Consider the following 24,846-nt stretch of genomic DNA (forward strand, 5'->3'; position numbering starts at 1 on the left):
AGCTTAAGTCTGCGTTGACTTCAGCTCCAGTTTTGCAGAACCCGAACTTTGAACGGAAGTTCTATGTGCATTGCGATGCGAGCGATGTCGGCATAGGCGCTACGTTAGTTCAAATGTCAGATGAAGGAGAAGAAAAACCAATTGTATTTATGTCCAAGAAACTGAGTTCAGCTCAACGAAACTACAGTGTAACGGAGCGGGAATGTTTAGCAGCATTAGAAGCAATCGACAGGTTTAGATGCTATATTGAGATGCAGGAGTTTGAATTGATTACGGATCATGCGAGCCTTTTGTGGCTGATGAAGCAACCTAATTTGAAGGGACGGTTGGCTAGATGGGCCATGAAATTGCAAAGTTACAAGTTCACGATAAGCCATAGAAGAGGTCGGGACAATGTCGTACCTGATGCGCTTTCGAGAATGTTTTCAGACGAAATAAGTGCACTAGAAGAAGTTTATCCTGGTGTTGATTTAAATTCCAACTGTTTTAGTGATAGTGAATATCAGAATTTGAAGAAAAAGTTTTTAGATAGTCTGGGAGAATATCCAGATATACGAGTAGAAGATGGTTTTGTCTATATACGAACTGAACATGATGATGGAAATTTAGAAAATCAAGAATCGAGATGGAAACTGTGGATTCCATCTGGTTTGACGACTGAAGTCATAGGCAGTGCTCATAATAGTGTTATATCAGCACATGGAGGAATGGCTAAGACCCTAGAATTAATAAGGAGATTTTTTTATTGGCCAGGCATGGTGTCACAAGTGAGAGATTATGTACGTAACTGTGATATTTGCAAGTCTACCAAAGCCCCGAATTACATTTTAAAACCGCCGTTGGGAAAGCCAGCAGTTTCAATGCGTCCTTTTCAAAGGTTATACATAGACCTGCTCGGTCCATATCCACGCAGTAAGCGAGGGCATATTGGGTTGGTAATAGTTTTGGATCACTTTTCCAAATTTCATTGGCTTTGTCCGTTGAAGAAGTTGACATCTCGTTTAATACAGGAGTTTCTTCAGGATCATATTTTCTTTATGTTTGGTATTCCGGAAATCCTAGTGAGCGATAACGGAGCACAATTCAAAGCGGTCGAATTTAACGCGTGGCTAACGAAGCTTGGTATTAAGCATGTATATACAGCGTTGTATTCACCTCAAGCCAACGCCTCAGAACGGGTGAATCGATCAATCATAGCAGCGATTAGAGCTTATCTTAACGATGATCATAGAGAGTGGGATGAACATATTCCAGCAATTAGTTGTGCTCTGCGGAATGGTCATCATGTGAGCATTAATTGTTCTCCATATCATGCAGTTTTTGGCTTTGATATGATCACACATGGGTCTCATTATAGTCTACTAAGTAAGTTCAATTTATTAGATGAATCACTTAATCCCCTTAGGAAAGACGATCAATTGCAGTTGTTGAGAAAAGAAATAAAACAGCAAATTGCATCAGCAGCAGATAAAAACGCCAAGCAGTATAACTTGCGCACTCGACAAATTCATTTTAGGATAGGGCAAGAAGTATTCAGAAGAAACTTCAGCCAGAGTAATTTTCAGAAAAATACGAATGCGAAATTCAATCCTCAATGGGTGAAATCTAGAGTCAGGGAATGTTTAGGGAATTGTTATTATGTTTTAGAAGACCTTCAAGGAAAATTACAAGGAACATATCATGCCAAGGATATTAAACAATGAGGTTTTCAGACTAATTCCCCGAGAAAACTCTAGAATTCGTCTGTGGTTGTGGAGGTGCCTTGAGTAAAACTTGCAGCTCAAAAGAAAAAAAAAAAAAAAAAGAAAGGAAGGCAGCATTTAAAAGACCCGCGAATGCACTGCTTGATTGCAGAAAGAAAGTTCACCACAGTGGTACATTTCTTTTTCCCATTATGTTAATAGCGGATAATGTCACTTTGACAATTGACTTCGGGTCTAAACGAAGATCAAAGCTAGGCATAGAGCATAGGCGAACTATCTTGATAAATTCTTTTCAAATTGGCAACCGAGCGGAACAGTCCTTTGCAGGAAGTGGAAAAAAATTAATATTTCATTTTTTTTTTGTGGTTAAAATAACCCAAGTAAATTTTAAATCCGAGTAAATACAAGCCATCCTTCCTGGGCTTGAATCAGAAAAAAAAAAGAAACCATTGATGTTGGTGTTCTCTATTTAAAGATATATTTCTTGAGTAAGTGCTAATTTTTCTTTGAATCATTAAAATTTTGTCATTTTTGCAAATAAAATTTTGCACGCAGATTTTCAAAGTCTCGGTATGTTCGTTCATGATGGAAAAGAAAAAAGGAAATTAAAATGTATTGCTTTGATTAAGAAGAAGGTAATTATACAGCTCTAAAGAAAAGAAAAAAAAACGCATTAACGACATTCACATTTTATCATGTATGTGTATATAATTTTTCTTTGTTAGACAAACGTAAAGCCCAAATTTTGGCGTCAATGATTGCCAAAGCCAGAATTCCAAGACATTTATGTTGGATAGTGCAAGCAGCGAAGAAGTTATTCACCAAAGGGGACGAAGCAATTACATTGGCGACCATCTGATCAGTCAAATTTCGATACGACACGCGGCAAGCGGTGAAAAGTGAAAACAGCGAAAACACGCAGCCCAAAGAATAAATTGTATCCGAGTTAAAAAGTGAAAAAGTCTAGCCAGAGTGAAAATCAAGTAGGTTTAAAGCCAGAAAGCCGTAGTGAAAACGAAAATTTTTAACTTCTTCTTTTGTTTAAACCTAGGTAATATACTATAATCGAAAGCTAGTTAGTGTACAAGTAATAAATTTGTAATAAAAAAAAAAAAAGCAAAAAGGAGTTAAGCAAGGAAAAAAAAAGTATACAAAGAAGGAAACGCAAAGCAACATTTCGAGCCCATTGTGCAAAACCAAAATTTTTTTTTTAGTCGCGAGGTAACATACACTAAAAATAAAAAAAAATATGAGCAAAAACAAAAAAATGAAAAAAAGAAATCTAATGCAAAATTGAAAGGTCAAAAAAAAATCTATAACAGAGGAAGAAGAAAGTGAAAATATAAAAAAAAAAAAAAAAAATTTAAAAAAACAAGCATGAGCAATTGCTTTATTTGGTAACGAAACGAAAAAAATGTGAACATAATTAATACAAAAAAAAAAAAAATTTAAATTAAATCTATAGCCTCTACAGCAATTCCTCGAAGGCCTTCGTCGGACGCTACAAGGGTGAGTTTTTTCTACTACATTTTTTTGTTACCAAAATATAAAGCGAAGTCGGAGACGTTAAGCAAGAGTATTCAATGCAAAGACAAAAGCGAAAACAATTGTCGTTGCTTATCTCCACTCCGTTTGCCCCTCTATATATTTTTATATGCTTCTAATGTGTTTCAAATAAAATCATGCGTAAAGAAAAGAAAAAAGAGAATGCACTGAAAAGTGAAAAGTAATAAAAAAAGAAAAAAAGGCAAGAGTGAATAAATATGCATAATTGTTTTATTAAAACATTTTGTATGTGAAGAGTTAAAAAAATTGAACGGTTAATTTTTATACGCTGCATATGTAAGCGTTGCGTTTTGCTTTTGCACAGTGGGTCGAAGTTAAAAAAAAAAAAAAAAAAAGAGAATTTAATGTTCATGAAATTATGCCGAGTATTTAGAATATTTTTTTTTGGATATTGATTTAATTATCTTTGAATATAAATCGATATGCGTTAAAGTTTCGAGCTATATATATTATTTTAGTAATTACAAATTAATTTGTTGATCATTTATGAAATTGTAAATTTTCTTATATAGGTATATATTATGGAATGGTTTTGGTTTTTTTTAATGTGAGTTAACTTTGTTCTCAGAATACTACAGAATGAAACATTAGATTCTAAGAAATTAATGATTGTGAGAATACATTAATTTAAGTGAATAATAATGATTTTTATAATGAGGTAATTTTCTGAACTTTCTTTTTGGGCAATCTAATGTGAATAAGGATGTTTGTTCTGGGATTTTCCACTAGCGCTGAAAGGAAAATCATGGTAGGGTGGGTAGAGAGCGCGGCTGTAAATACACCTATACAGCCAACACTAGGACTATTTTCTTCTATTCTTCTCTCTCTATTCTATTTTGAGTTTCAGCACAGGGACTTTATTTAAAGTTGCTTTTTTGGCAAACTAAAAATAAAAAGGAGTGTTTGTTCTGGGATTTTCCACTTAGCGCTGAAAGGAAAATCATGGTAGGGTGGGTAGAGAGCGCGGCTGTAAAACACCTATACAGCCAACACTAGGACTATTTTCTTCTATTCTTCTCTCTCTATTCTATTTTGAGTTTCAGCACAGGGACTTTATTTAAAGTTGCTTTTTGGGCAATCTAATGTGAATAAGGATGTTTGTTCTGGGATTTTCCACTAGCGCTGAAAGGAAAATCATGGTAGGGTGGGTAGAGAGCGCGGCTGTAAATACACCTATACAGCCAACACTAGGACTATTTTCTTCTATTCTTCTCTCTCTATTCTATTTTGAGTTTCAGCACAGGGACTTTATTTAAAGTGGCTGACGTGTGAGTGGGTGAAACACATTCATCAAAGAACCACCCCAGCCGATTGTCTTGCTAGCCGCATTAAGAGTCCCGCAGATGAATCGTGTTAACACCAAGATAGGCCTCACACAATAACGTATAGTTGCCGAATGCAATGGTTGGTAAGCCTTTGTGGTGTCGTGGTTATAGATATTTAGTTACAGAAATTTTTTTGCTGCCCAACCATGGGGCACATTCTAATTAGATACAATAATTTTTGCTGCCCATCGGCTACGTGAAGGCTTTGTCTGTTTTAATTCTTTCCCATAGAGAAACCGGGGGGGAAACAAGTGACTTTAATCAATTTTTTTGTTTTTTCCTTTGTTTTTAGGCCTTTTTTTTCAATAATAAATATTTTTTTTAATAAAATTTTTCTTCCTATATTGTTTTTAAAAAAAGGAAAAAAAAATTAAAAAATATAAAAGTATAAAAAAAATTACTCCGGCGCAGATCACCCCCCCCCCTGTGGTTTTATTTTTTTTTTATTAAAAAAAAAAAAAATAATTTTTTTTTTTTTTACCCAACTCAATTTTTTTTATCTTTAAAAAACTTAAAAAAAAATAAAAAAATTTATATAATAAAAAAACAAAAAAAAAAAAAAAAAAAAAAATTTTTCTATTTATTTTTTTTTTTTAAAAAAAAAATAAAAAAAAAAAAAAAAAAATTTTTTCTCTTCCTTCTTTTTTTTTTTTTTTTTTTATTTTAAAAAAAAAAAAAAAAAAAAAAAAAACAAACAACATCAATAATAATAGGAAAAAGCAAAGGAAGGAACAAATAAAATAATACCAGAAGTTATATGAAAATGTGAGAAATATTAAGAGGAAAAACCAACGAAGAAGAATAAGAAGCTGTAGTAGAAGACAAAATCCCCTTAACTATAATGGACACAAAAGGCAGAAAGCGGCAGCAAATAGCAACAACAACAATTAACCAAAGTCAAATAAAAAGGCTTTTAGCAACGCTTTTGCCTTCTTGTTGTAATAATTTATGTGCCATTGTCTCCACCTCAACCAGCCTGCCCTCCTCCCGAACTCTTACATTGCTCCATGTGCTTGGTTTTTCCCCCTTTTTTTAACTGGGAAATGATTTATGATTTCCACATGTCTCCATTTAATATTTATTCATCGCATACATAGTATATGAATATACGACCAAAGTTTGCTTCATTAGCGAGTGAGTAAGGAAGAGAAAGACAGAAAGAAAGAAAATTCTCACACTGGTTTTGCCATCTTTTTTACACTGTATCTGAGCCCAGGCCCGACGCCTGCTTCGAATTTGAAGAGCAAAATGATGAAGAAGCATAACTCAAGCCTCTCTTGGTGTCTCCCTCTTTCTCTTTCTTTCCATCTCATTCTGTCTGTATATATCTTGTCGCGTTTTTCTCGCCTGCTACTGATTTTTGTCCCTCAGCTTGGGGAAATTGCTGTTGGAAAAATGTTTTCAAAACATTACGTAAATTTAATGCAAATTGCAACTTCGGTAATAAAACAAAATGGAAAAAACAACAACCAACTGATCAATATTTCACAAACAATGCCTGAATGTGGGCACCGAATTTGGCGGAAGGTGCAACAAATTCTTTCATCTTTTCCCCGGCATTTTTCCTCTCTTGTTTTTTTTTTTTTTTTAAATATTTCATAAACTGCCGGCGGTCTGAAACAAACAAGGCAACCGCAGCGCAGAAACCACAGAGCCACAGAGTGAGTATGGAGGATAAGCTGCTGCTATGCCAGAAGTTTCGACGAGCCTTTCCCTTAGAGCAGAAATTAGATCTTAAATTATGCAAACTTGGCGTCTGGAATCCTACGGTACTTCCTCGAGGGAATTGCTTCGCAGGATGGCTGCTACCTCCTATGCCACTCCAGGTCTAGCCCTGCCACGCTCGGCTAAACGCAGCTCGCGGATTGCTGACGCGGCGAAACTGCACACCGCCTCCCACATGTTCTTTCTCGCCATCATCAGTTCCACCAGGTTTTCGGCGCATATTCCCACGTTTGACTCCAGTTCCGCGTATAAAAGAATCGACCTGCAGACTGTCATTAGCAGCTTCCTGGACTCCAGCTTGGGACCCCTCGTCTTCGGCATGATCCTTGAGAAGGCACGGACGCTCGCGGCTGCCTTTTCGTTTACGTACGCCAAGTGCTCCCTAAAGCAGAGGCGGGTGTCGATCCATATTCCGAGGTAGCTAACCGCACGCTTTGATTGCAGCCTCAGGTCGCCGTCGTACATGGCAGTCCATAATCTTGGGCCTGGGAGCCTTGTGGTACACCAGCCGACACATTGTACGATTCGCAGCATACAGAGGTAGGCTCTACGCGAAGGGTATCCGTCGACTCACTATTTCTCCTCACTATTTCTCCTCCAGTTTGCGGGAACAGTGCTGCAACAATTTCCGGATCCGTAAGTGGTCGCTGCTTCGAGGCATAACTGCGCTTAGATAGGTTTTAAAAGGTCGTGAGTGCTGCAAACTGTATCCGCTGGGTTTCATCCTATAGGGTTCGCTAACAAGGGCCACATCGCTCTTTTGTTCCACTAGGGTCTGCAGAAGAAGATCCTGGGCTGCCTCACAGTGGTTTATATTTAGCTGTAGGAATCTAATCAATGCTGCGTCTGGGAAAGCAGCACATTTGTTCCGCTCCTGTATGCTGATGGGCAACGCTGGCTGCCAGCTACATGCGCTCTATTGGCTATGCCATTTGCCTCGCATAAGCAGCAATTATAACCATTTCTGCAATCCTTCACCTTATGGTCCTTACCTCCACACCTTAAGCACCAGTTTGTCCTGTCGACTGGGTCCGAGTATGCAGCGGCAACGTGACCACAAAAAGACATCTGCAGCAACTGACACTCGCCAAGTTCAGGCGAGTGCGGCTGCCAGCTTTCAAGACGGCATCGGCAACTTTTGCAGGGACACGAAGCGTAGCCCTTTGGTTACCGCCGAAGCCCGGGTGCGTACGTTTTCGCCCACTGCTATCAGCTTCTCATATTGGCTCCGTGTGACCAGTTTCAACATGTCGCTATAGGACAGATTGCAAGAGAATAGCAGCTGGCCGTTTCTTTGGCAGCGTCTGTTTGACTGTTCTCGCTGCCCTTGGCGGTATAGTCTGCCAGTGACACTCTCGTTTAATTTTCATTAGGCTAAAAAGATGGCAAAAAAGTTGAATCTCGCGGCCGATGGTTCTCCTCTGTCAACAAGGTTTCCGAAGTGTTGGCGACTGTTCTTTGGCGGGGCATCCTTGTCTGTTGTAACTTCTCCGTTTGTTGCAATCAACCACACACGTTGTGGAAAACACTTGTAATTTTAAGCTAACCCAAAAGATCAGAGCGGCAAAATGATAATAATAAACTCCCTACTTTTGTAAATAAAATCAGTTCATAATTTGAATTCAACAAATGAAGATTGGGTTATTGGGTTATTGGTCCTTCGATCCGGATGGATCATGTTTGGTCATTTGATAAAAAAGAAATCTGTTGTTTTCCCCACCAGTGGTAACAGACATAGTTTAAAATAAAAGCAGAACATTATTGATTAATAAATGCGTGTGTCCGATTATAAAGTCAGTTTGGCTAGTGGGGCAACTGTGGTATTCTTTTTATTTACCCCTAATATTACAATTTTTTCTTTTTGCCCCTAAGCAAAGCACGGCACGCATACACATACAGTTTATGTAGCGTTGCGTCTGTGTGTGTTGATTTGATGATGATTTGATGTGCTCTGTTGATTTGATGATGACGTAGTAGGCAGCAAGGAGCTGCCGGCAGCAGAGCCGAATTATATTGACTGTAACTTGTGTTCTATTTATTCGATCGGATTGAATTTTTGGGATCTCATGTTTTATATCCCATACTATTATCGCATCAGCAAATTTCATGGAGATACTCCAATTTTTATGACATTTTTTTGAAATTGTGGTACGATCTTTGTATATTAAGGAAGGATAGTAAATTTGTGTTCAGCGAGATCGAAGAGTTAGCGTTCCAACGATTAAAGGCATTATTAACAAGTGAGTCTGTGTTGAGGTTATATAACCTGAAGGCGCAAACAGAGGTCCATGCTGATGCATCGAAATTTTGTTACGAGGCAATTCTAATCTAGAAAGATACTAAGGATAATTTGTTGTATTTAAATTAGCAAAGGCTTGTGTGCAGAGGACCGAATGTAACCGAGCAGCAAAGAAAACAGTTATTAGTCGAAAAATCATATTTCATTCCTAAATTGAAAGATAAAGTGTTTTAATGTTTGAGCAATATTATAGGGACAATACCATACAACATTTAATCATTACAACTGGTGTTCCGCGTGGAAACGGACATGTGGAAGAAATGCACATATATTATGCTACCGAAATTGAGTTTGGAAAGTCTAGCAACCTGGTATAATTATGTGGGCAAAGTGCAACAAATGATAAAACACTAAGCCAAGAAGCACAAAAGTGAGCTCGTCTATGATACTGACAGGTTTGGATATGAGAGCTCCTGAAGATACAGAGCTACCTATTAGCCATCAATGTGGAAGAACGTTTTATCTAAAAAGGCTTATGCTTGTGAAAGAATGGCCTACAATCGTAGGAAATAGCGAAGATATTGATCATAGTCACTGTTTTCCACCGATCGTTCCTATGGGAGCTATATGATATAGTCACCCGATCTTTATCAAATTTGGCACAATCATTAACAGATACATTAAACTAACAACTGTTTAATTTGAAAGCAATCACGTTAAAAGTATCGAAGTTATTTACAAAAATCACTGTTTTCGACCGATCGTTTCTATGGGAGCTATATGATATAGTCGCCCGATCTTGATCAGATTTAGCACAGTCATTAACATATATATTAAACTAACAACTGTTTAATTTGAAAGCAATCGCGTTAAAAGTAACGAAGTTATTTACAAAAGTCACTGTTTGCAACCTATCGTTTCTATGGGAGCTACATGATTTAGTCGCCCGATCTTGATAAAATTTGGCACAGTCATTAACAGATATATGAAACTAACAAATGTTTAATTTGATCGCGTTAAAAGTAACGAAGTTATTTACAAAAATCACTGTTTTCGACCGATCGTTTCTATGGGAGCTATATGATATAGTCGCCCGATCTTGATCAGATTTAGCACAGTCATTAACATATATGTATATTAAACTTACAACTGTTTAATTTGAAAGCAATCCCGTTAAAAGTAACGAAGTTATTTACAAAAGTCACTGTTTGCAACCTATCGTTCCTATGGGAGCTATATGATATAGTCATCCGATCTTGATCAAATTTGGCACAGTAGTTTACAGGCGTAATAAACTCTAATATTAAGTTTCACGATAATAGCACAGAAATTAACGAAGTTATTGAGAAAAGTCACTGTTCGTGACTTTCGGGTTTGTATGGGAGCTATAAGATATAGTGGTCCGATCCGGCTGAATATGAATCCGAGATATACAACCCCTGCAGTATATACTAGCCTACGTGCTCTTACGGTCTAGGAGGAGTTTGTGTTGATCCAGACGGAAGGACGGACGGACGGACGGACGGACGGGAATGGCTATTTGAACTCGTCTCGTCGTGCTGATCAAGAATATATATACTTTGTATGGTCGGAGATGCTTCGTTCTATGCGTTGCACACTTCTGACCAAAATTAATATACCCTTTTTGCAAGGGTATAAAAAGAACCAGAAGCGGTTATCGTTTCTAAAGCCAGTTCGTAGTTCTAAGCCTCATAAAATAATGAAAAGACGGTCACACTAGACTTGGAAGTTTGCAACGACAACGAGCACTCGTTTCGGGACAGACCTGCAGTCACTTGGATTTTTGTTTAAGCCATAAGAAAATTAATTGTAACAACATCAACATCATTGCCAATAACCAAAACCGGAATATAAATAAAATACCATATGTATATACTTTTATGTGCGCATTAAGTTCTTTTAATAAATCCGTTTTAGTTAAATGAAACGCAACTGTTCTGTTCGAGCAGTGATCCAGAATGTCTGGACAGTTTATTCATATTAAAGTCTTAGCCTATACATCTTATATGTATTGAATACACTCTGCCGCTTAGGGCGCTGGCAAGGAGAGAGAGTGTGTTATTTATTTGTTTTTCTTAAATACTATGTTGTATATTTTTAATTTTTTTTTTGTAATCAATAAAAATGTTTTTTGTAAATTAGAAATAATTATATTAATTTTTTCTTTTTTTTAAAATTAATAATTTTTTTTTAATTTAAAATTTTTTTTTTTAATATGTATATAAATTAAACACTTCCTTCACTCACGGTATAAAAAATACAATTTTTATTTAAAGTCACTTTACAATTACAACTTAATGATAACTGAAAGATTCTGACTGAGTGAATTCCGCGGAGCTAAGGCGAAGTTTTACCGGATGGTTTGGACTTAGGCTTAAGACTGATTTTCTATGATTTGATTATGTTAGATGAAGGCTTGGATAATTGACGTCGTCGCAGGCGGCGGCTGAGTCCAATAGTCCACAAAGAGCGTGGGACCATTCTTTGTTTACACAAGTGTTCAGGACCATTCTTTGTTTATTGCCGAAATTTGTGGGGTGATTCTGGGTATCAGGTTTGTTGTTTATCCTAACGATCGGACTGTTGGGGATAGGCGATCATGCGACAAATTGGCATCTGACGATTGAGTGGGGTGACTTGTTGTTTATCCTAGCTATCGGACTGTTATTTGAGACAGGCGATCATGCGACAAATGGGCATGTGACGACTGGGTGGGGTTGACCAATGGGAATTGCTTGTGATGATGAAATAGGATCGGCCAATGGGCATGTGTTGACGGACTTGGGTTTTATGGTATAAGTACTTGACTCCTTGTTATGATAGAAGTGCTTAACTCCTCCCCCTTTAAGTGCGGACGTCCTCGGTCGAAACAACATATTGAACTGGCGCGATTGAGACTTCCATTGGTGGACCATGGTTGCCTGTTTCGTGGCTGCAGAATTTTTTGATGATGTAATATGTTATCACTGCGGCTGCCAGAAGGGTTAGAATAATCCAGCTTGACGAAGACATAATCAAGTTGTTTCTTTGGATTCTCTCCAGATTATTAGTATTATTGATGTGTAGTTCCTTGATCATTTCCAGAGATAACCTTTCACCTCTTTGCTGCTTATCTGATAGTAATTGCAACAGCGGTGGTTGAACCTCGACTTCCAAGCGTGTCTTCACAATATACCAGGAGTCTTCTATGACGACTGTCGCGTTTTCCGCTTGAATTATGAAGGTGCCTTCTAGGGTAATGTTTTCTCCATTGATGTTGATGTCTCCTTGAAATTGGTTCAGCAGCAAGGTACCGGGCATTATTTCCGAATGGGATTTTACGTGCTGGTTGTTGATGACCTTACATTGTGGATTCCTTCTTTGCAAGTAGGCTCCTACACATTTACTGTTTTCTAAATTAGTCAGATCTTCCAGTTTACAGATTGTCTTACCATTATGAATATTACATTTATTCTTATTGATTAACCCGAAGTATTTCTTGTTACATTTCATGATATTCTCATAGTCTATTTCTTCTATAAATTTTTGATATTTAAATCCAATAAACAATTGGTTTTTAAAGACATTGATGGGGATTTCCAATGCTGGAATGAGTTCATGACCTGAGCTTTCATCACTATAGGCTGTAGCTGACGTACTGCTAGCATTTATGCTGGTAGGGTTTCTAGAGAGTGCGTCTGCCATCACATTTGAGCTACCCGGTTTATATTTCAACTCGTAGTTATATTCCTCCAGGTAACTTTTCCATTTCTTCAGCTTTGTGTTGTTATTTTTCGGGATGAGAGCAGTGAGAGTCTGGTGGTCAGAGTAAATGATCACTTTGGATTTGCCGTATAAATACATCCTTAACTTATCCAATGCCCATACTATTGCTAGCATTTCTCTTTCGTTTGTAGCATAATTTTCTTCGGCCTCGGATAACGCACGGGAAAGGAATGTAATGGGTCTACCGTTCTGTTCTAGAGAAGCTCCTAATGCAAAGTTTGAAGCATCAGTGGTTATGTGGAACTCTTGTTTAAAATCAGGGTATGCTAACATCACATCTTGTGATACTAATGCATTTTTCACTTTCTCAAAGGCATCGAGTTCGGCTTCACCGAATCGGATTTCAATCTTGCTTGAGACATTCTTTTTAGCTCTGCCATGTTCTCCTCTCAATAACGCCGTCAAGGGTCTAGCTAACTTAGCAAAATCTTTGATAAATCTTCTGTAATAACTAGCTAATCCCAGTAAGGACCTTAGTTGTTTTAGGTTCTTTGGTATGGGGAACTTTTTAATGTCTTGAATTTTCTCTGGATTGGTTTTAACTCCTTCCCTTGAGATAACTACGCCTAGGAAATCAACGCTGTGTCTTAGGAATTTGCATTTATCTACTTGGACCTTCAATTTTGCTTTGGACAAGGTAGAAAATACTAGAGCTAGATGTCGGAAATGCTCTTCCTCAGATTTACTGAATATTATAATATCATCAATGTAGACATAGCAAACTTTTCGAATCAGGTCTCTCAAGATGTCATCGAGAGCTCTTTGGAATATTGATGGGGGAATTTTTAAGACCGAAGGGGAGTCTTGTGAACTCGTATTTCCCTCCATTTACAGAAAATGCTGTTTTTTCAATATCAGATTCCTTAAGGGAAATCTGATGAAATCCGCTTTTTAGATCAAGAACAGAGAAATACTTATTGTTGCCCAACTGCGCAACCATTTCTCCGATTTCAGGGATAGGATACTTATCCGAAACTGTAACTGCATTGAGCTTTCTGTAATCAATGACCATCCTATATTTCTTATTCCCAACGCTGTCGCTCTTTTTAGGGACTATCCATACAGGGGAATTATAGGGCGACCGTGAGGGTCGTATTATACCATCTCGTAGTAATTCTTGTAGCTGGTCTTCTACTACTTCTTTGAGAGAAGCTGGGTACGGATATTGTTTGGTGTAGACTGGAGTGTCTGTTGTCGTTCGGATTTCTCCTTGGACATTAGTAGCATAAGTCAACTTCTTATTTGGGTCTGCGAATAGCGATTCGTACTCCTCTTGGAGTGCCTTTAACCCTAGTTTCTGCTGATTGGTGAGCTCCTCTGATTCGATCGTATGGACCTGATGAGCTCGCATCTGCTTTACTTTAACAACGTGAGAGTTGTTGACAAATAATAGATCTTTCCCTATATCAATAATGACATTTAATTCTCTTAGTGTGTCATTACCTAGAATCCCCATGGAACAGATTCAAATTAGGTAATAAGAAGAAAGTTATAGGTTTGTTGGGTTCGTTAAATAAACCCAAATGGATATGGCTGGTGATTAAAATGCTACCACTTACGGTGTTCGCGTAAAACTTGTGTTCATTTGTTTTGACGTTTTTGGCTATTTCTGGTTGGACATAGTTTTTGTTGGAGCCGGTACCTATTAAGAAATTGTATGCTTTTCCGTCTTTGTCCCGGACAACAAAGTACGGCAAAGAGGAACACTTTAACCTAAAAAATTAACGGTGTCCTCAATTTGTGGCTGTTGAGGTTCCTGTGATTGTGATTTGGTTTCCTCTTTATTCTGCGGGACTAACTCTGAGTTGTCACCTTGTGAGGTAAAATATTCCTCCTGCTGTTGATATTCACGAACCTCAGAATATGAAACTAATTCGTAAAGGTCTTCTTGGCCTTGGTAAGCAGACTGATAATCGGACATATCGGAGTAATGCTCTTCTTGAGGCGATATGGTGATATATTGTTCACCTGACATACCGGTTTCGATATGGAATTGCCTCTGTACTTTATTGGGAAAATTTCCGGTGGACTGGTTGACTCTTTTGAGAGCAAATTGTTGTGGTGAATTAGCGTTTGGCTTGTTCATGTAGTTAACTTTTTTGTTAGAATAGAACCGTCGACATCCATAGGAGTTGGTGCCGGCTGAGGCTTCGGGGCAAACGGCCTCGGTGGTGCATTGAAAAACATAGGGTTTTTCGTTTGAGGGAATTTATTTTGGGGAATGAACACGTTTTGCATTGGTTTTTGATTATAAAAGTTGTTGTTATTATAAGGTTTTGGTGGAATTGCCGGTATGTATGATGGTTGAGGTTGCAAGTAATTTTTTGCATAATGCGGGGGTTTTGGTCCTACTGGTGGACGAGTGTCACGATGGCTGATATTGTTCCTAGCCCTTTTATTGTCCAACATCTCGCACAGTTGCAATGCAGGCCTCAGATCTCTGGGTTGAGCTAAGCTCATTCTGTCTGATAGATCTCCGTTAAGACCTCTGATGAAAGTATCTAGAGCCCTATCTCTGACCTGTTTTGCCATGGCTTCCATAGTCTCGGGAGTATAACCCAATGATTCGATTTGGTCTAGTATTAATGACATCTGTTGGTAAACGGCGAAGTAAAATTGATGAATGGATGCGCCTTTCTGGGTCATGGTGAATAGCTGATATTCTAGAGTGCTTAAATCTCGTTTGTCTGAGTACTCAGATAACAGACACTGAGACAGACTAAAGCAGTGCGATATACTTTCAACAGTGTATTCGCATGGCCTGTAATTTTGCCTTGAATGGTTACCAGAATTGCAAAGTATTTAGGTGTTCCCTGAATGGGGGCGTACAATTCCATCAAACGTGTGGCGGAAGCAAACCATGTTGAGAATTCTTCACGACTACCTGAGAATTTGTCAAGATTTTTTACGATATCTGGCACTTTGTCTAATTCATGCCAGTTATCCTGGACGCTAGCTGTCTGGTCCCTAAAGGGAATATGTCCTGGCTGAGAAAAATTTAATTGTTTCGCTATTTCCTGTAGCTGAGATGACAAAATTGTTTGGATAGCTACATCTAATCCTTGTATCGACAGTGCCTCTATTCTATTTACGGCTGCTGCACCTGAGGTGGATGCTGTCGGAGCATCGGAAGCTGCTGCCTGACTACCACCCTGCTGGAGGACTGCTGCTTTAACCCAGTTGTCATTAGTCATTTTGGAAAAAATATTTCGAACCAGGTTTCTTTCAAGGAAATAAGTGTTACGATATCGCGAATATTATGACGTCACGAACGATATAATGCCGCGAAAATTGGATTTTAGTTTATATTGACAAAGGTATAGCGGTATGTCCGCTAATCTTGGTGGAAATGGTTTTTGGTACTTAAATACTTAGTTTGTGGTATTATGCAAAATTTTCAATATTAGATGATTATTCTCTTTTTTTTCAAAATTATTTCTTAAATCTTAATTTGTGGTATTATGCAAATTTTTCAATATTAAATGATTATTCTCTTTTTTTACAAAAAAAATTTTTTTTAAATTTTGAATTATTTCTTTCCCTTTTTTTGGGATTACTTATTACTAGTTTCTTTTTCAATTTTTGATTCTTTTTTTCTTGAGTGGAAAAAAATTTAATTAAGGATTTTATAAATATTTTAGCTTGTGTTTTTCTTTTTTCTTTTTAAATTTAAACTTTTGGTTTTGGTTCACAAAATTTTTCTCACTGTGTTTACATAAATTCTTTTTTCTTTTCTTGATTTTCTTTCACTTAGAATTATTTTGCTTAACTTACATTATTAATAACATCTTCGGTGCTTGTACTGATCGGCTTGTAGGAGGGCTCGCTTTTCCAACGTTGAAGGTACTAACGCTCCTGGGCAAACACGTTTGGGTTATCAGTTTTCCTCTGAACGGATCTTTGAGGAAATTGCAGCGATAAATTTGACCCTGTCTGATTCTTAGTGTAGTTCAATATAGTGTTTTTATTTCGTTGACACTTTAAGGCATTTAAATTCTTTGTTTATTGCCGAAATTTGTGGGGTGATTCTGGGTATCAGGTTTGTTGTTTATCCTAACGATCGGACTGTTGCTGGGGATAGGCGATCATGCGACAAATTGGCATCTGACGATTGAGTGGGGTGACTTGTTGTTTATCCTAGCTATCGGACTGTTATTTGAGACAGGCGATCATGCGACAAATGGGCATGTGACGACTGGGTGGGGTTGACCAATGGGAATTGCTTGTGATGATGAAATAGGATCGGCCAATGGGCATGTGTTGACGGACTTGGGTTTTATGGTATAAGTACTTGACTCCTTGTTATGATAGAAGTGCTTAACTTATATATATATATTCTTATCTTTTTTCTTTATTTATTTATCTTTTTTAGTCTATCTTTATGAACTTTTCGTTCCTTATTTTTATTTCTAATAATTATATTGTTATTCTTTTCTATATTAATGACCTCAAATGGTCCTAGAGAAGATTCTAATTTGTGACCTGTTTCGTTTTTCAAATAAACTTGGTCTCCTATTTCTAGTTTTAAATCTAATACTTTCTTATCGTTTATTTCTTTCTGTTTAATTTTATTTTTTTCTAAAAGTATTCGAGCTCTCTTATACGCGTTTTCTAGTCTAAATTTAACTTCCTTAAAATAATCTTCTATATTATATATAGGTTCTATTTTATCTACGCTATTAAATTGTATTGGTAAGTTATTCTGTCTTCCAAATACTAGTTCATATGGACAATAATTATGAGTTACAGATGGTGTTGTGTTAAAACAATACACGAAATACTGTAACCATACGTCCCAATCAGTTTTATCTACTGAAATATATGAACGAATGTACTCGTTGAATGTCCTATGACTTCTTTCAACGGTACCTAATGTCTGGTGGTGGTGTGCTGTAGATGTTATGTTATCTATTTTTAGATATTTGCACAAGTCAGTTATAATGGAATTTTTGTATTCTGTTCCCATGTCCGTAATGAACGTCTTCCTTGGACCGTACTTCAGACAAAAAAGATTCAAATATGGCTTTTGCGACAGTTGTTGCACTTTTTATTTGCAATAGGAATTGCTACTAAATACTTTGTCAAATCACATATTAAAGTGATTGCGTATTCATTCCCATTTTCCGAACGTGGTAGTGGACCAATTGTGTCTACTATCACTCTGTCTGATCTCGTGTGTTTCGTCGTTTTCGACGTCAGGCATTTTGGACATTTATTAATGTACTCTTTTACATGTTTTGTCATGTTTTTCCAATAATATTGTCTTTTTATTTTTGTTATCGTTTTATTTATGCCTGTGTGACCTCCTTGAATTGGATCGTCATGAAATGTAGACAATATAGCTTCTTTTTCTTTTTCATTGTATATTTGGGTCACAGGCTTGAGTAGCGCTACTCTTAATGATTTTAAATTTTTGTTACCCATATGTTTGAAAGTATCTATCGAAATTGATTCAAAGATCTTTTCGCTCGGTGCCACTTTTGGTTGGCTGATATTATATACACCGGCTTGCCTTTCAAGCCTTTGGAAAAACTGACCTAAGTCTAGAATTCCATTGGAGTATAAATCGCAAATGTCAATTCTTGCTATAACTTTTTTCCATGTTTCAATAAACATGTCGAATCTGTCATTCGCAAGGTCACTACTTTTCGTACCTCGTCATTTGTTATGACTTCGTATACGTTGGCCTTAGAAGCTTTTTCAAGACTTTGCCTTGGCAATAGTTCTTGTTTGTTTTCTGCGCAGAAATTTTGTTGTCTACTTTGATGCCTGGTAGTGTCTTTCAGGACTTTTTTATTCATATCAATTAAATCAGTTATTGTAATTCTGGACAGAGCGTCTGCCACGAAATTATCTTTTCCTCTCAGATATTCTACTGTAAAATCGTATTCTTCTAATTCGAGTCGCATGCGAGTTAGTTTTCAACTTGGGTTTATCATCGAGAATAAATATGTTAAGGGGCGATGATCAGTTTTTACTGTGAAATGTTTGCCATATATATATGGTCTGAAATGTGTAATTGCCAAATGTATTGCTGCTAGCTCTTGTTCAGTTGTACTTTTATTGCTTTCACCTTTAGTGAATGCTCTTGATGCATATGCAACTGGGAGTTGGAGTCCATTATAGATTTGAGTTAAAACTGCTCCACATGCTTGCTTGCTTGGTACTCGGTACTGTAACAAGGTTGGTTTAACAAGTTGGCGAAGTTTTTTATGAAACGTCTATAATAATTGCAAAATGCAACGAATCTTCTAGCACTGTCTGCGTCCGTAGGGACTGGATAGTTATTAATAACATCGAATTTTGTATCATCTGGTAAGATTCCTTTGTCGGTGCATCTGTGACCTAAAAATGTCACCTCATGCCTGAAAAATGAACATTTTTCTGGATGTAATTTCAAATTGTGTTTTCTAGAAAGTGTAAAAACATCTGTTAGGTTTTTAAGCATGTGTTGTTCAGAACAACCAATAACGATTAAATCATCCATATAAAGGAATGCTTGTGAAGGTTCTAAACCCGAGAATGCTATTGTCATCATTCTCTGAAATGAATTAGGTGCTATTACTAATCGCCATTTTTTCTCTTTAAGGTCCGGAAGAAATCTCTTTGGGACCAATAAGAGTGGGCTATTGTAAGGTGAAATCGATGGTTCAACAATATTTTGTTCAATTAACTTTCCTACTTGTTTTTTAATTTCTTCGGTTTGGCTATGCGGACATCGATAGTTTTTTACATATACTGGCTATTCTCAATTTTTATTTATAAAAGTTGTTGGTTGTGATTGGTTCGGTTTCAAGTCCGAACACATCACTATACTCGGTGCATATTTCCATAAGTTGCTTTTTGAACATGATTGGAAAATTTTTCTTTAATTTACTAATAACAGACTCTGTTCTATTGTCATTTGAAGTTTGAACCACATCGTATTTTGAGAGCGGTTCTAATTTTATTTTATTAATGCCTACTAGTTGGCATTTATCTGTGGTATTTAAAAATCAGACAAAAGTATTTTTGGTTTGGGCAATAGTGTTTGCAATATAAACACCATGCTTAATTTCTTGATTTGGGATGAAAATGCTTTCTTCTTCTGAAGACAAATCTATTTTGCGTATCACTTGGGATCTCGCTGGCAGAAGTGTTAAATTATTACCAGAACTAAATGTTATCGGTACATTAATGGGATACGTTAGGTTTGGAGGTCTGATTATAAACCAATCCTCTGAATTATTATAATCTAATTGGCAATTAAAAGTCTTTATAAAATCTAGTCCTATTATTCCATCGCAAGGGATTGCAAAATCTGAATGTAGTAAATGAAATTTATACGGAATAATGTTATTCCCTGCTTGTAATTCAATTGAGGCTAGTCCTTTGGAGTTAATTACTCCTTCACCTATTGTTTAAGAATAAACATCGTGTTCATCTGAAGCGGCTTTACCAAATCAGATGCACTAAAGAAAACATAATACAACTGTACTTTTGTCACAAACAAGTAATCTAGCATATGACTAGAATTACAATCAGCCACACACATTGTAGAAAAACACTTGTAATTCTAAACTAACCCAAAATATCACAACGGCAGGATGTCAAGTGGCCGAAGCCGTGCCCAAAAATAATAATAATTTTCAATCTCCGAAATCTTGGGTTTGAGTCTAATTAGAATAAGATATTTTAAGAACAATTGTTACCTCCTAGAGCCTAAGATTCCCTATATAAACTCCATACTTTTGTTAATAAAATCAGTTCATATTTTGAATTCAACGAATGAAGATTGGGTTATTCTTCTCCTCCGGAATCCCTATTCATTTTGGTCCTTCGAGAAAAAGGAACTCTGTAGTTTTCCCCCACCAGTGGTAAGAGACTCAGAGAGTGAATCAGCTCCTTAAGAGTTTGAGATCTAATGCAAGTGTAAATGCTTAGACCAGCTAAAGGTAGCAAAATAAATAACTCTTGTTTTCCCCCACCAGCAAAATAAAAGCAAAATATTATTGCTTAATAAATTAAAAGTGCGTGCGTTCGAATTAAAAGGCAGTTTGGCTAGCGAAGCAACTGTAGTAATTTCGGTGGCGGAGTGTTTTTTGTGTGTGGCGTATTCGAAGCCCTAATACCGAAAGTTAAAAAAAAAAAAATCCTCGCCTATATATACACTATAGGCGGTTACAAGTAAACTGGCAACAAGAAGCAGATTAACGAGGCAGTTGCAAGTCGGCAACAAGAAGCAGATGAACGACGCATTTGCAAGGCAACAGGATAGTTGCAAAGAAGAGGCTACTGAAGAACAAGGAAATCTGGTGCACTGACCGGCACCGGTACCGCCTGAGCCCATAGGCCCAGGACAACAGCAGCAGATCAACAGCGAGAGGGGCAAACCGCCACTTTCGCCTGCGAGGGAGCGTCAGTGCAGCCAACCGGCGACGACCAGCTGACGCAGAGGATAATACGAGACAATCAACACCTTTACGTGAACCGATAGCGCTACAAAGAGCGCCCAACAAAAATTAATAATAAAACTGTGCGCTGCGTCGCATAATTTTTTTAATGCACTGCAATGCATATTTTTTTTTTTATATAAATTATAAAACAAACTATGTAAAATTGTGCGGCATTAAAGCTGTTCAATTAGAGTGTGGCCTGAAAACCACACGCAAAACTAGGCAGGGATATATGTAAAAAAAAAAGTAATATACATTCATATATCCTATAAGACAAAAATGTTCACTAATAAGGCTGCAAAAGTGTTGGAGAAGCAGGCAGGGTTACATACCAGGTTAAGGCAGTTGGAAGCACTAGATCCTAGAAGCATAACTAACAAAGTTATAGAGGAAGTAAAAGAGATAAGGAATCAATGGATACCTAATAACAAAAAATTGATTGAGACTGCTCCAAATTTAGATCATGATTATTTCAGAAATAAAATACATGAAGAAGCATTAACGATAGTTGCCAAAATTATAGCCATAGGAGAGTCAGAAAAACCAGGCACTAGTAAGTCGGTTTGCGTTGAAGCGGAGGCAAACATGTTAGAGATAGTTGATGATACCATAGGAGAGTCGCGCGGGAATGCAACCTCCAGTAATGAAAACCCTAAGCTTAACCAGGAGATATTTATGGATAGAGTCCGACAGCTCCAGGAATATTTGGAGGTAGTAGAGTTGAAGTCAACAGGCAATGGGACATGGACATTATATATTAATAAAATTAACTATTTGTGGGAGAAAGTACAGGCATGTCAAGTAATAACAAGTGATGCAAAATTAAAGAATATTATGGATGATTTACAATTTGATGTCCGAAATTCATTGTCAATGCTAGAAATGAAATTGAACAATAAAAAAAATTGTAAGAGTGAGAATGTTACCGTGAGAGGCGAATTACCGGTGTTGCCAAAGATTCAGGTACGCACATTTTCTGGAGAGGCTAGAAAACGGGACCTGTTTGTGGAGTTATTTACAGAATTAATTGAAAAAAGAGAAGATTTAAATCTTGCTCTCAAGTTTAATTATTTAAAATCAGCGTTAAAGGGCGAAGCAAGGAGCATGGTAGCTCATCTATTGTCAGGTTCAGCTGACAATTATAGTGCCGCTTGGGAACTGTTAACCAAGCGGTATGAATATAATCGGAGGGTATTTTCCGAACAATTAAATCGGATCGTTGATTTACCGATGATCAACAATGAATCCGCAAATAGTGTAAAAGAAGTGATTGACATAATAAATGAATCAATACACTTAATTAAAATCAAAGCAAATTTGTCCGATGAAGTTGACGTAATACTCGCTCAACACATACTTCGGAAATTTGACAGAGAGACTCTACAGTTGTATGAGAGTCAGATTAGAAAAACAAGGCAGATACAATTGCTATCGGATGTCATGGAATTCTTGGAGCAAAGATATTGCTCGCTAAGTGCCGTGAGAAAGGAAGAGAAAAAACCATTAGAAAAAACGTCGGCTGTGGCGTTTAAAGACAGTTGTCCGATCTGCAAAGGACCCTGGCATAACGCACTTCAGTGCTATAAGTTTAAAGCGCTAACACCTATAGAAAGGCTGGAAATAGCAAAAAAAGTACAATTGTGCACACGATGCTTGAAGCATTCAAGCAACAAGAGATGCAATAATGAAATGGTCTGCTCATTTTGCAGCAGAGGACACCATACGTTACTCCATTATGAAGAAAATCAGGAGAGCGTTAATACCTGTGTAACGGCACAACAAAAATTGTTGGCCACAGCCTTAATACAAATTAAGAAAATAAATGGAGGGTTTCAAACATTAAGAGCTTTGGTTGATAGTGGTTGTCAGAGTACTATATTATCTGAAGAAGCCGCTCAAATATTAAAGTTACGTAAAATTAAAAACTATACAAAAATAAGTGGCGTGTACTTAGTAAAAGCCAAAAAATCAAAATATAAAGTAAAAATAGATGTGAAGACGCGAAATCCACGGGATAAACTTCTTAAGGTTGAGGCAATTGTTTTGCCAAAGTTAATAAAAGCTCTTCCGTTAAAAATAGCAAACGTGGATATGTCAAAATGGCATTCCTACGTACTTGCTGACCCCACCTTTAATAAACCTGGTAGGGTTGACATGATAATAGGGGTAGACGTATATACCCAAATCTTAAAAGGGGGAGTTAGAAAGATAAATGGCCTACTAGGTCAAAATACTAAATTTGGTTGGATCGTTTCGGAATGCACCAAATCAAAAATGAATAAATCTGTAGTGGCACCAACAATAGATGTTACAGGTTTTAAAAAGCGTTGGGAGAAGAAAAAAGGTAAATGTGAAAATATATACAACACAAGTCCAAACAAGCTCATCAACAAAACAAAACAAGAAATAACTTTTCGGGCCCCGGCAGCACCTCACCTTAGAGGTAAGATAAAAGCTGAGGTAAAAGAAATAAGTTTATGGCCCACGTCAGGACCTCAGTTCGGAGGTAAAGTAAAATCTGGGGAAGAAAAAGTATATATCCCAGAGACAGTACAAAATGAAAATATTCAGATGGCAAACGTTAAATTAAATAATGATTATCTAAGAAATAGTGTCAAAATAAATTCAGGTTACAAATTGTCCGAGGCTGTATTACAAAAAGGGACAATATTTAATCCGAATAACCACTCAAAATTCAAATACCAGCAAAAGCCACATTGGTTTAAGCCGAGAGGTAAAAGTAGTTGGTCTTTAAAGTCTCCACCATATAAAAAGGCTAGAAGTCAGCACAGTAATACATATCAGGAGTGGGTAGATATCCCGAAACAAAAATTGTTAGGCATCGGGCGATATTAGAAAACCAATTTGGAAAATCATACAAAATAATAGGAAGTCAGTTTATAAGAAGGATAACATTGATTTGCTAGGGTTAACTTCTCTTATGTAGCTCGTCATGCTTCTGTACTGTACTTTTGTCACAAACAAGTAATCTAGCATATGACTAGAATTACAATCAGCCACACACATTGTAGAAAAACACTTGTAATTCTAAACTAACCCAAAATATCACAACGGCAGGATGTCAAGTGGCCGAAGCCGTGCCCAAAAATAATAATAATTTTCAACCCCCGAAATCTTGTGTTTGAGTCTTATTAGAATAAGATATTTTAAGAACAATTGTTACCTCCTAGAGCCTAAGATTTCCTATATAAACTCCATACTTTTGTTAATAAAATCAGTTCATATTTTGAATTCAACGAATGAAGATTGGGTTATTCTTCTCCTCCGGAATCCCTATTCACCTATGCCTCGAATGTCTATGATTTTATTGAATTGTATGTCATGAAAGACATCGGAATTTTCTTTTATAATTGAAATATCTGCACCTGTATCAATTAGGAATGTAATGATTTTATTTGTTTGAACATTTGTAAATGATACAAAATTATTGAGACTTAAGTTTTCAGTATATATTTTACTTTTTAATTTCGAGTATCTGGAGGTGTCTGCGAGTTTCCCGAAGCATCTTGGGCTACTCGGACATTGTTTTCTGTATTGTTATTGTATCTGTTTTGGCTGTTACCTCGGCAGAAATTATTTCTACCTCGGCCATTACCTCGACCACCTCTATTGTTGTTTCTGTTATTGTAATTGTTATAGTTGGAGTTGTAGTTTCCGCGGCCATTGCCTCTACCTCTTTGGTAATGGTTACTACCTCCTCTATTATTGCGGCCTCGTTGAAATAATACTGTATTTGCACTTCCAGTCATTTCCGTGCTGCAATGGATATATTTACCCATTACATCATTGAAAGTTACAAAGTTTCTAGCTTCTAATATTTTTCGTGCTCGCAATTTTTAATCATTGCAGAAACAGACTCGCTTGTAGAGAATTTTTCCGCATTGATTGGGTCTAATCCGTTATCAATAAAGGCTGCCTCCAGTTACTTCCGCAAATTATCCATTTCGGTTGCATACTGGGAAGCAGTTTTGCCTTTTTGTTTTATGTTCATTAGTTTCGGCTTTAAAACGTCAGGAGATTCTCCTTTTACATTTTCTTTGAGCTTA

The 24,846-nt window shown here is 36.9% G+C and overlaps 1 protein-coding gene across 1 annotated transcript in view; it reads right to left on the bottom strand.

Annotated features, from left to right (window-relative positions):
- Positions 1-6,905: 6,905 nt before the first annotated feature.
- LOC137579611 (cilia- and flagella-associated protein 58-like) overlaps positions 6,906-24,846 on the bottom strand; it is a 28,910-nt gene continuing 10,969 nt past the window's right edge. The window contains exon 5 of the mRNA XM_068293389.1: positions 6,906-7,118. Coding sequence (XP_068149490.1) covers positions 6,906-7,118 — 213 coding nt within the window. The remainder of the gene's footprint in view (positions 7,119-24,846) is intronic.

This window comes from Drosophila tropicalis, unplaced genomic scaffold, assembly GCF_018151085.1.
Source record: "Drosophila tropicalis isolate 14030-0801.00 unplaced genomic scaffold, ASM1815108v1 contig_717, whole genome shotgun sequence".
Taxonomy (NCBI): Eukaryota; Metazoa; Arthropoda; class Insecta; order Diptera; family Drosophilidae; genus Drosophila; species Drosophila tropicalis.